Genomic DNA, 12831 nt, shown 5'->3' with positions numbered 1-12831 from the left:
GTCCAGTATATATAGAGCCACTTTCTCACACTGGCTAGGTGTATATGGCAACACCAAGGATCTTAGGTAGGAGGAGCAGGAGTTTGGGAAAAGTGTGCGTATAGCACAGCGCTTTGAATTGAACGCAATGCTCAACTGGGAGCCAGTGCAGTTCATGGAGCAGGCAGGCAGTGGGATGGAACTTAGGGTGGGGGGTGAATGCAGAAGGAGTCTTGCCTCTGCATTCTGCATGATCTGGAGATGCCTGAGAAGGTAATTCACAACCCCTAGATAAAGTAAGTTTCCATTGTCTACTCGCTGGATGACCAAGGCCTGGATGGCTGTTTGCTGGGCTGAGGGTGGCAGACATCCTAAAATTCTTTTGAGCCATCTCAAGATCCTGAAGCAGGTTGCAGTCACTTAGTGATTTGGTGACTCATGAAAACATTCTCATCCAGCCAGACCTAAATTCTTGATTAATGGCACATGGGTGGGTAAAGTACCCATCACCTCGGTCCACAGATGGGTGGGTCCCAGAGGTGGAGAAGGTTGCCCACCAATAAGACCTCCGTCTTTCCTTCATTTGACTTCAAGGAGTTAGTTTATCCAGAAGGAGACCTGTATGAGGCAGTTAAGTGCCTCTGCACTTAACTCTCCGGAGATGACAAGGAGACAGTGATCTGAGTATTGTCTGCGCAAGAGAAAAGGGTAAGACTACACTTTTCTACAGTGTCCGCAAATGGCCTTATATATGTTAAAGAGGGTTGGGCTAAGAGTGAAACCCTGGGGTAACCCAGAAGGTAGGGGCTGCAGCTTAGAACAATGCTGATAGGTGTGTAGTTGGAAGGCACGATTCTGGAGAAAGGATCAAAGCCCGGACCGAGCTGTGTCCTGCACCCCTATGGCCTTTAACCTATGGAATAGAGTGCTGTGTGTCACTGTGTCAAACTGCACTGAAGTCCAACAGAATCAGTGCAGCAGTGCCACCGTTGTCTAGTTGTTGCCTTAGATATTCAGTTACTGCTAGCCTAGCCAACTCTGTACGCGAAAGCAAAAGACACAGATGATGGACGGAATGCAGAGCAAATCAAGCATTCACCCCCAGTCAATAGATCTGAGTTAAATCCATTGTTCTTTTGGTCACCATGCCACCCCAGTTTAAACCCAGCCATATGCAAATCAGTCTTGACACTGTGCCTCATGGGAACAGTCCAGACCGAACTGCCAAGCCAGCTCCTCCCTGGACCGGAAATGAGCATCCTGGGACCGGTTTCTGGGCATCACCCCATATCAGCCAGGATGGCTTGACTCCAGTGGCATGGATGAGGGGGGAAACCCATAACCGGTCCTAGGATGCTTGCTTCTGGTCCACGGAGAACCTGGCCTGGCAGTTTGAGCTGACTGTTCCAATAGGGAACAGGGTCAAGACTGATTTGCATATGGCTAGGTTTAAGCTTCAATGGCATGGGGAGAAAAAAAAACAGATAGATTTAGGCCCAGATTTCTTTACTGGGGTGATTGTTTGACATTGTTCAACATTCGGTCCATCATTGTTCTTTTTGCAACTCTGTACTGTGGCCAACTCTAAAGCCCGATTATGATGGGTGGAGTAGGCCATTCTGTTCTGTATGCATCGTGAGTTTTGTTCATGTGCTTTTCTAGGACTTTGGACAGGACAGCCAAGAGGGATAATGGTCTATAGTTCGATCAGGTGAAGGGGTCAAGATTAGGTTTTTTAAGTAGATGCATGACCATTGCATGTTTCCATGCCCGTGGGATGATACCTTCCGAAAGTAAGGCATTTAAAAGCTGTGTTAGTAAATCCCTTGCGAAAAGTTCAAGATTGCCAAATACCTCAGGAGGGCAAAAGTTAAGAGGTGAACCTGACTTAATGAAAGTGAGGAGTGATTTGAAAGTCTGGTGTCCAGGAGCTGAAATGACCTCAATGATCAGATCCTGGTAGAACGATCCAGTTGCGAGTTGTGGTCTAAAATGGGGGAGGAGGTAGCAAGAGTGTCTGCTTAGTCTCATGCATTACCATAGTGCCACATGCACGATTACACATGCGTCTGGTGCAAGAATGTCTAGCACACTAGTGGTCTCAGTCACTGGGTCAGTAAATGGATCTTGTGTTGGTAGACGGCTGCACCCATTGCTCTCTTCAGTGGTGGAACACACAAAACCTGTTAAAAGGGCGGCTGTTCCTCAACCCTATTCCACAAATCAATCTGACAGAGAACTGATCCCTTACGGTATGGTGTGATCACCTACAAGATCTCAAAGTTCAGGGTCTCTGAGATGCCAAACACCAAGGTCTCTGCATCAACTACCTTGAGCTTCAAGCTGTTCACCTAGTGTTGAAAGTGTTCCTACCTCACTTCGTAGGCAAATTTGTCTTGGTCCCAACGGACAAGACTACAGCCATATACTATGTACAAAAGCAGGGGGGACACACTCTACAGTTACCATGCTTATCTCGGATAATTTGACATTGAGCAGTACATCACAGCATCTATCTGTTAGCTGAACACCTCGCCGGGATCAGACAGCGACGTTTCCAGCCTCCCCAGCATGATGCGGCAACAAGCCCACAAGTGGAAACTCCACCCCCAAGTCGTCCTCCCCTACTTTGACAAGTGGAGGTTTCTACACATTGACCTGTTCGTGACAACAAGCAGCGCAAAATGCCCAATCTTTGTCACCAGGTTCCCGCACCCTGTATCCAAGGGCTATGCTGTATGAATTAACTGATCAGGATATTTGCCTGGGCTTTTCCTCCTCTCCCTCTTCTTCAGTTTCTGGTTCAAAAGCTCAGGCAAACCTCTCATCTTCCACCCTGGTTCACAACACTTGGCAAACTCTCTGTAGTTGCCCATGAGAAGTTTCACCTCAACCATGACCTTCTCACTCGGAACAATGACTAAATCGGGCATCCAAATCCAAAGGAACTCAGCCTTGTGATTTAGCTGCTTAGGTCATAGATTTTGGTTACCTGAATCTCCACCGGAATGTATGACCATTCTTAAAGAACCTTGTAGGTCTACCAGTAGAGCATGTTTTGCAGCGAAGTGGAAAAGATTTGTCTTTTACTGCTGTAATAAGAAAATTGATCCATTCAATGCAACTGTACAAAACATTGTTTGCTACCTTCTTAATTTACAGCTCTCTCGCCTTGCCTGGACTTCAATACGCTTGCATCTTGCTGCAGTGGCTGCCTATCTACAAAAGGCAACACTTATCTTTTTTCTAAGTGCAAGTAATTAAGGCCTTTCTGGAAGGCCTTAAAAGGGAAATTCCACCGAGTTCCATATGCACCCACATTGAATCTCAATATTGTTCTCACTAGACTTATGGGTCCACCTTTTGAACCGTTGCATATTAGTTCCCTTCAGTTTCTGTGTTGGAAGGTCGCCTTTTTAATTGCCATTACTTCACTTAGATGAGTCATTGACCTCCAGGCACCAACCTTGGAAAACCCTTTCTTCCAATTACACAGAGATAGGGTGGTCCTTAACACAAACCCAAAATTCCTTCTAAAGGTGGTTTTCCCTTTCCACCTTAAGCAATCAGTTAAAATAACTGGTTCGAGGCATATTAGCTGCAGATCTTACACACTGCATTAGATCGCCACCTGGTGTTGGGCTCGGATGATTGCATGTTGTTGTCGTCTTGGAAGAAGTCTTTGTAGTCACGAGATAGGTGACTCTCCCTTGGAGAATAGTGCGCATGGGCATCGGCTCCATCCTTATTGTTTTTTTCCGCCACTGGGTTCGGATGAACTTTTTCCGTTCTGGTTCGAAATCTACTTTTCAAGTACTTCGACGCGTAAAAACGTTTTTGAACTTCACCAAACTACTTTCGATATCGACCAACATAGTCTCGAATCCATCAGCTCGATTCCGGTCATCGGCGCGGGCCGTTGAGCCTATCCACGCCGTGAGGCCTACACCTCATGGAAAGGACGCCATTCAAAAGATGCCCCAACTGTGGAGCAAAGTTCCCACACAGTGACCATCACGTGGTGTGTAACCTGTGCTTATTGCCGGAACACGACGAATCCAGCTGCACAGCCTGTGCGTTCTTTCGATACAAGAAAACCATTCGAGATCGGAGGGCCCGTCGACACAACATGCAGAGGTCGGCCCCAGAATCGGTGGATATCTTCGACGAAGAAGTTCCGCTCGTTCCCGAAGAAGATTCAGACAATCTCCAAATCGTATCAGAGGCAGACGACTCAGATGACTCCATACCATCGTGTCCGCGCCTAAGTACTACTGCCCCGGCCCCATACCCACCACCCAAATCGAAGGCAAAGGTCAACACTCCGCCTCCGGGGCCCAGTCGAGACTGAAAACACACTTCGAAAGCCCCGCCATCGAGCCAGGCTCCGAAAAAAATACTCAAGCCTTCCGGTAGCTCCTTACCGAGCAAGCCGCACGTGCCGATCCCAGCAGCTCCCTCGGCTCCAAAACCGTTGACTTCTAAAGACAAAAATATGAAGCCAGTGTCTGACGCCTCGAAGCCGACGAGACCAGCTTCCACTCCGAAACAAATATCTTCGGTACTGAAACATACTAGGCCTGATTCCGATGCGCTCAAGCCCTCGAAACAGTCTTCGACTCCGAAAAACAACACCTTCGGTGCCGAAATCTATGCCAAAGGACACAGTTACAACTCCTAAGGCTAAAGACAAGCAGCAACCACGCCCGGAACCGAAAAAATCGGCACCGCCAAAGGTTCCGCAAAGAGAATAACTTTTCCAGCCTGATCCTCTACAAAAGATCTACATTGACCCAAACACAGGTCATGTATCCACTACACCACACAGGAAGAGGAAATCTGACACAGCACCTACACCTGTAGTGCTGGTGAAGAAGGACTCTGCTACATCTCCTATGCACCCTTCTTCTCCTATACTTCCTTCTTCATCTCCTGTTCCTCCTAACAATTCATCTCAGAATTCTCCTGAACACTCTCCTCACCACATACACCTCAAAATGATGAGTATAGTATAGGGGGAGGGGTATACCTAGATGAGCCTTTTTCCCTACCCTGTTGATGATCCAGTTTGGGAGTACCCAACCCACAAGATGTGCCAGATATTCCTGACCCACAGTCCTATCCATCAAAACCTTCCACCCCAGGGGACAATATTGGTTTTGGGCACTTACTGAATAGGGCTGCCATTGATCATGGGGTCAACATGCATTCAGATGAGGTAGAGGAAGATTTTCTATTAGATACGTTTGAACAATCTCAAAGATCTGTTCAAATTCTTCCTATGATCAAAGGGGTCATCAAACATGCTCCAGAGGTATTCAAAGATCCTGTACGTGCTAGGATCCTAAACCCTAGAATTGAGAAAAAGTATAGTAAACCTGCTCCTGGTAATCCAGCCTACATTAAAGGACAGCTACCCTTAGATTCACTAGTTGTCTCAAATGCTAGAAAACTCAGACGTCAGGTGAAGCACCACCCCCTGATAAAGAACCTAAGGTAATAGATGCTTCAGGCAAAAGAATAGCTGCACAAGCTACATGGCGTATAGCTAACACGCAAGCCCTCCTTGCAAGATATGACGGGGCTCATTATGATCAGTTAGAAAAATGAATTCAACATCTACCTGACCAATATAAGGCGCAGGCAAACTACCTTCTACAAGAAGGCAAGTTAATTTCAAATGCCTCAATCAAGTGTGCACTTGATGTAGCAGCCACTTCATCTAGAGCTGTAAACACTAGTGTCCTACTTAGACGTCATGCGTGGCTACGCATTTCAGTGTTTAAGCAGGAAGTGCAAACTACCATATTAAATCAGCCATTCAACCAACATCAAGTGTTTGGACCAGAGGTAGACACAGCACTGGAGAAAATGAAAAAGATACAGATACAGCCAAATCTATGGGAGCTTTGCAATCCACACAGGCTAGAGGCTCTTTTCGTCGCTCATTCTATAGAGGAGGCTCCAAACAAACTGGAGCAGACAATACAGCTTCCTTCAAATCCAAAACACAGGCATCCTCCAGTAAAGGATATTTTAAAGGAGGCTATAGAGGCAACAACAATAAAGGAAGAGGTAGAGGTAACAACAATATTCAAACCTCTTTCACCACAAAACAGTGACTTCCCTCTGCTCCTAAAATAGCATTCCACTCCTGTGGGGTGGGGCGGGGGGGCAGACTAACACAGTTCCTACCTGTCTGGAATTCCATCACAACAGACAGGTGGGTAAGACAAATTATCCAGTATGGCTACTGCCTCGAACTTACAGCTACCCCTCCACACATACCACCCAGGCAGCGTCCAATGTCTGCAGAACATCTTGCGCTGCTCAAACAAGAAGTCCTATCACTTCTTCAAAAGAACGCAATAGAAATAGTTCCTTTACAACATAAAGGAACAGGGGTTTACTCGCTGTATTTTCTAATACTCAAAAAGGACGGGACACTAAGACCAATTCTCGACCTCAGGTCCCTCAATCACTATATACACTCAAATCATTTTCATATGATCACTTTACAACAAGTTCTCCCATTGCTGCAACAAGGCGACTTCCTTACAACACTGGATCTAAAAGACGCCTACTTCCACATGCCTTCCTTGAATCTAACAATTCCCTCGACCCCTCACAGTCCGGCTTCCGAGCCAAACACAGCACCGAAACTGCCCTCATCGCAGCTACAGACGACATCCGAACGCTACTGGACAACGGAGAAACAGTTGCCCTCATCCTTCTCGACCTCTCCGCCGCCTTCGACAGTCTGTCATAGCACCCTCATACAACGCCTCTGCAACGTCATTATACAAGGAAAAGCTCTGGACTGGATCATCTCGTTCCTCGCCAGAAGAACCCAGAGAGTCCGCCTCCCCCTATTCAAATCAGAGGCCACCAAAGTCATCTGCGGCATACCACAAGGATCATCCCTCAGTCCCACTCTCTTCAACGTTTACATGAGTCACCTCGCATCCATCGCGCGACAACACAACCTCAACATCATCTCCTACGCAGACAACACCCAGCTGATCCTCTCCCTCACCAAAGACCCAAACACCGCTAAAACAAATCTACATGATGGATGAGGAACAGCCGTTTAAAACTAAACTCTAACAAAACTGAAGTCCTCATTTTAGGATCATCCCCCTCTTCCTGGGACGACTCATGGTGGCCACCGACCCTGGGTACAGCACCCATACCTACAGATCACGCACGTAACCTGGGCTTCATCCTAGACTCCTCCCTCTCGATGACCAGACAAGTCAACGCTGTCATCTTCATGCTTCAACATCCTACGCATGCTCAAGAAAATCTTCCGTTGGATCCCCACCGAAACAAGAAAAAGTCACCCACGCACTGATCACTAGCCGACTGGATTATGGAAATACCCTTTACGCCGGAACCACAGCCAAACTATAGAAAAAACTCCAACGCATCCAAAATGCCTCAGCCAGACTCATCCTGGATATCCCCTGTCAAGCTCACGTCTCCGGTCACCTGAAAGACCTCCACTGGCTTCCCGTCAACAAGAGAATAACGTTCCGTCTCCTCACCCACGCACACAAGGCCCTCTACGACCTAGGACCGGAATGCCTCAACACAAGACTGTCCTTCTACACACCCACCTCCAACTACGATCATCCAATCAAGCCCTTGCCGCAAATCCGCGCATTCACAGATCCACCGTGGGAGGAAGATCCTTCTCCTACTTAGCGGCCAAAACCTGGAATTCTCTCCCCACCCACCTCCGCCTCACACAGAACCACATCTCCTTCAGAAAGCAGCTTAAAACCTGGCTATTCGACAAATAACGCACCCACCCTCCCCCAAGCGCCTTGAGACCCTCTGGTGAGTAGTGCGCTATACAAATTCCTGAACTTGAACTATACAGCCTTCTCACAGGAAGTATCTAAGGTTTGTACTGGAAGCACAGCATTATCAATTCAAAAGTCCTTCCATTCGGGGGTAACAACTGCACCAAGAGTGTTCACAAAGGGCCTAGCAGTAGTAGCAGCACATCTCAGAAGACAACAAATACATGTCTTCCCTTATCTGGACGATTGGCTCATAAAAGCCAAATCATTCAATCAGTGTGTTCAACACACACATCAAACAATTCAAACATTGCACGACTTGGGGTTCACAATCAACTACATCAAGTCGCACCTACAGCCCTCTCATGTACATCAATATTTAGGGGCTACAATAAACACGTCTACAGCTCTAGCGTATCCCAGTCCAGCAATGATAGAGCATTCAAGCTTTAGTCACAAAGTTCCAACATCAACACTCTCTCCCTGCCAGAGTGTTCATGAGACTAATAGGCATGATGGCATCTTGCATCTTCATTGTACCATATGCAAGACTGCAAATGCGTCCGTTACAAGAATATCTAGCCCAACAGTGGAATCAGGCCCAAGGACAACTAACAGACCTGGTGTTGGTAGACAGCCGCACAGATCACTCTCTGCAGTGGTGGAACACCAAAAACATGACAAAAGGGTGGCCGTTCCGCGAACCTGTTCCACAAATAGTACTTACAGCAGACTAATCTCTCCCAGGATGGGGAGCCCATCTCCTACATCATACAACTCAAGGGCCATGGACCAACCAACAAAAGTTGTTCCATATCAATCACCTAGAGTTGCTAGCAATATTCTTAGCACTCAAAACATTCCAAGTACAAGTACAGAACAAAGCTGTCTTAATCCATACTGACAAAATGACAGCTATGTACAATATACAAAAACAGGGGGGGGGCACACACTCTCTACAGCTGTCCCAGCTTGCACAGAACATTTGGAGATGGGCCATTCCACAAAACATATATCTGTTAGCAGAACACCTTCCAGGAGTTCACAATCAGATAGCAGATCTGTTAAATCGACAGACACAACAGATTCACGGATGGGAACTACATCCGCAAGTTCTGCAACCATTCTTTCACAAGTGGGGTCATCCAGACCTAGATCTGTTCGCCACACACCAAAACGCAAAATGCCCAACCTTCGCCGCCAGGTTTCCACACCCGCTGTCCAAGGGCGATGAGATATGGATCAACTGGTCAAGTAGATTTGCGTATGCTTTTCCGCCACTACCACTAACACCACTAATAGTGCGCAAGCTAAGACAACAGTCGCTCAAACTGATTTTAGTAGCTCCCACATGGGCACGCCAACCGTGGTATACAACACAGCTAGAACTATCCCTAGTTCCACACCAAAAACTACGCCTGACACCATCCCTGCTAATGCAGAACCATGGAGACATCAGACATCCAGACCCAAGTCAACTGAATCTGGCGATCTGGCTCCTGAAGTCTTAGAGTTTGGTTATCTTAACTTACCACCAGACTGTATGAATATCATTAAAGAAGCCAGGAGACCTACTATTAGAGCGTGCTATGCTGCTAAATGGAAAAGATTAGCCATTTACTGCAACAATAACCAAATTGATCCCCTAGATGCTTCCATCCAAAATATCATTTGTTACCATCTACATTTACAAAGATGTAATTTGGCATATTCATTTATACGCCTACATCTGGCAGCAATTGCAGCATATTTACAAAATAGACAACATCTGTCTCTATTTAGAGTGCCTGCTATTAAAGCGTTTATGGAAGGATTAAAAAGAATCATTCTTCCCAGGTTACTACCCTCTCCAGTGTGGGACCTAAACATTGTTCTTGCAAGGCTCGTGGGACCACCTTTTGAACCTCTACACAAATGTGAACTGCATTTCCTCACACGGAAAACAGCTTTTCTAATAGCTATTACCTCGCTTAGGAGAGTAAGTGAGATTCAAGCTTTCACTACACAAGAACCATTTTTACAATTACACCGTAATAAAGTGGTTCTCAGAACAAATCCCAAATTCCATCCAAAAGTCATTACTCCGTTTCATTTAAACCAATCTGTAGAGTTACCAGTGTTTTTCCAAAACCCAGACTCTGTAGCAGAAAGAGCTCTACACACACTAGACGTTAAAAGAGCTCTCCTCTATTATATAGATAGGACCTAATCCTTTCACAAAGCAATTGTTTGTAGCTTGCTCTCCACCACATAAAGGCAACCCCATCTCTAAAGCTGGAATTGCAAGGTGGATTGTAAAATGTATACAGATATGCTAACAAAAAGCAAAACGTGCATTAACAGTTCCTCCTAGGGCGCACTCCACGTGCAAAATAGGATCCTCCATGGCTTTCTTAGGGAACATTCCCCTAGCAGACATTTGCAAGGCAGCAACATGGTCTACAACACACACCTTCACTAAACACTATTGTGTTGATGTGCAAGCTAAGAAGCAAGCTGCAGTAGGCAAAGCTGTCCTCCAAACCCTCTTTCAAACTACTTCAACAGATACAGGTGACCACCGCTAAGGGGAGACACTGCTGTACAATCTTTGCACAGTGTAAGATCTGCAGCTCATATGCCTCGAACGGAAAATGCTACTTACCAGTATGCATCTGTTCTTGGCATGTAGAGCTGCAGATTCTTACACGCCCTCCCGCCTCCCCGGGGCCTGTATCTGTTCCAGTTCGATCTTAATTAGATATACACGCATGGACATCCTTTCTTCTTTCTACAAACTCCATCATTTCCCATCATGGCGAAAAACAATCTAAGGATGGAGGAGATGCCCATGCGCACTATCGTCCAAGGGAGGAGTCACCTATCTGGTGACTACAAAGACTTCTTCCAAGACGACAAAAACATGCAATCATCTGAGCCCAACACCAGTTGGCGATCTAATGCACAGGGTAAATCTGCAGCTCTACATGCCAAGAACAGATGCATACTGGTAAGTAGCATTTTCCTTTTCTTCCCTCAAACAGGCTCATTTGCGGAAAGGGGTCTTCATACAATAGAGGTTAATAGAGCTCTAATGTATTACATTAACAGAACCAAAGATTTCCGTAGAAACCAAGTAGCTTTGTTGCTTTTTTGCTCGCTCACATCAAAGCTAAAAGAACTTTACCTACACCCCCTAGAGCACAGTCTACTCGTAAAATAGGTTTTCATGGCTTTCCTGGGCAGTATTGCAATTGCTTCTATGTAAGCCTGCCTTCAGCTACTGTTTAACATTAATAGGCGTGACCATTTCGAGTGCCCTTGTATATAGTTTTAAAAAAATAAACCTGGCACCAACCTTTAATGACGAGTGCATGATTGAGACCAGGATAGCATATTGCCATGTTTCTAAATAGGCAGATACAGTTGAGAACAAATTGTTTGTACACATCAAAACAAACCTCCCTTTCCTCTTTTTAAACTAATACTTCCCTTTCGAATTTTGTTGAGACTTCAGACCAATGATGGTCACAATCGGTGGACTTTTTGAAAAGATATTGTATTTTTTCTATTATGAATAGAAACAGAAGCATACTTTCCACCCACACAACTTGCTTGGTGCAATATTATGAATTCTGCACGATCTAGGTGATACATACATGCAGTAATCATCACTTATCGAGATACTAAGGAAATACACAAGTATGAGGAAAAATCTGTATATGCTATACTTTATTTTTTGCTTTCCCTGAGTCTTGTGTTCTTTTTCCAAGTTCTGCAGACTAATATACCTACAGTTCTGATTTGTTACAAAAAAGAAAGAAGGTAACCACTGGAGTGCCAAGAAGAAAATAATCTGACTTTTGTGAGGTCCTGATGAAGGTCATTGACTCCTAGAGGGATTTTCCGGGCGAAACATGTAAACCACCCTGCTTATTGCCAAGGAGAAGTAGTTCTTAACAACTGCGCCTCATACTTTTTTTAACCTCATCCCTAGTCCTCCCACTTCAGATTCAATTGTGTTTGGGCATAAGCAATAATTTTATGTTTGAGGCATGTGTGCTGCAGATACACATGCTTTGCATACTCCTGCCATCTAGTGTTGGGTCCGGATGTTTGAAAGTTGTTCTTTGAAGAAGTCTTTTCTAGTCATGAGGAAAGGTGACTCATCCTTTCGGTGATAGTGCACATGGGCATTGACTCAATTGTTGGATTGTTTTTTTCCGCCTTCGGGTTTGGACGTGTATTGCTGCGATTAGAAATTTTTAATCTGGATCACATTGGTTCGCAATTCACTCTACCCTCTTCGGTATTGTTTTCGATTGCGTTACCATGTTCTGCATGTCGAAGAACTTTCACTATCCATAAAAAACACTGACCGCTGCCTTCAGACCTAGATCTTCTCTGGTTTATACTCGAAGATCTTGCATCCAGTCTTCTGCCAATGGTATGGATGCCATTACAGTTCTGTCCTAGGTGCCATTCTAAATACCAGCGCACTGATCTTTATAAGGTCTGTAACCTTTGTCTCTCCCCTGAGCATAAAGAGGAAGACTGCAATGCTTGTAGGTTGTTCAGTTCAAAAAGGACTCTGGGACAGTCGTGCTCGATGCAGTCACATGCAATCGAAGAAACTCCTGATATCTTTGGTGAAGAGGCCGAACAAGAAGAGATGGAGGCAGCAGCGGAAGCGGACTTTTCAGTTCCGGGCTCTGATTCTGAGTTGGAGATCGAACTTGAGTCCCACGACGTTCTATCTGGACAGGGTGCTGTAAGTAACAAAGCCCCTTTGACCATGTAACTTACTCCAATCAAGCCAAAGGCTTCTGGGGCACCACTGCCATCAGGCCGCGATAGCCACTGAAACTGATTCCACTTCCCTGCCTTCTGGCTCGGCACAAACTAAAGCCTTTCGCTACGGCCTCGAACCGAGATTATATCCCCTCCATGCCAAAACATTAGGCATTGAAAGATGAAAGACAAATTCAGCTCGGCACCAAAAGTCAAAGATGCTCCTTTGAAGCCACCAGAGCCTATTTTGGAGAAAATGCAGCAAAAGCTGGAT

General features: G+C 45.7%; 1 protein-coding gene across 1 annotated transcript in view; it reads left to right on the top strand.

Annotated features, from left to right (window-relative positions):
• The window catches only part of LOC147672501 (ubiquitin carboxyl-terminal hydrolase 22-A-like), a 377196-nt gene extending 364629 nt beyond the window's left edge, over window positions 1-12567 (top strand). The window contains exon 9 of the mRNA XM_086947987.1: window positions 12243-12567. Within this exon, the coding sequence (XP_086804113.1) occupies window positions 12243-12567 (325 nt within the window). The remainder of the gene's footprint in view (window positions 1-12242) is intronic.
• The last annotated feature ends 264 nt before the right edge of the window (window positions 12568-12831 follow it).

Source organism: Lissotriton vulgaris, unplaced genomic scaffold (genome assembly GCF_964263255.1).
Source record: "Lissotriton vulgaris unplaced genomic scaffold, aLisVul1.2 SCAFFOLD_902, whole genome shotgun sequence".
NCBI lineage: Eukaryota > Metazoa > Chordata > Amphibia > Caudata > Salamandridae > Lissotriton > Lissotriton vulgaris.
Note: the sequence above shows the minus strand (reverse complement) of the source record. Positions and strands in the feature narration are given on the sequence as shown.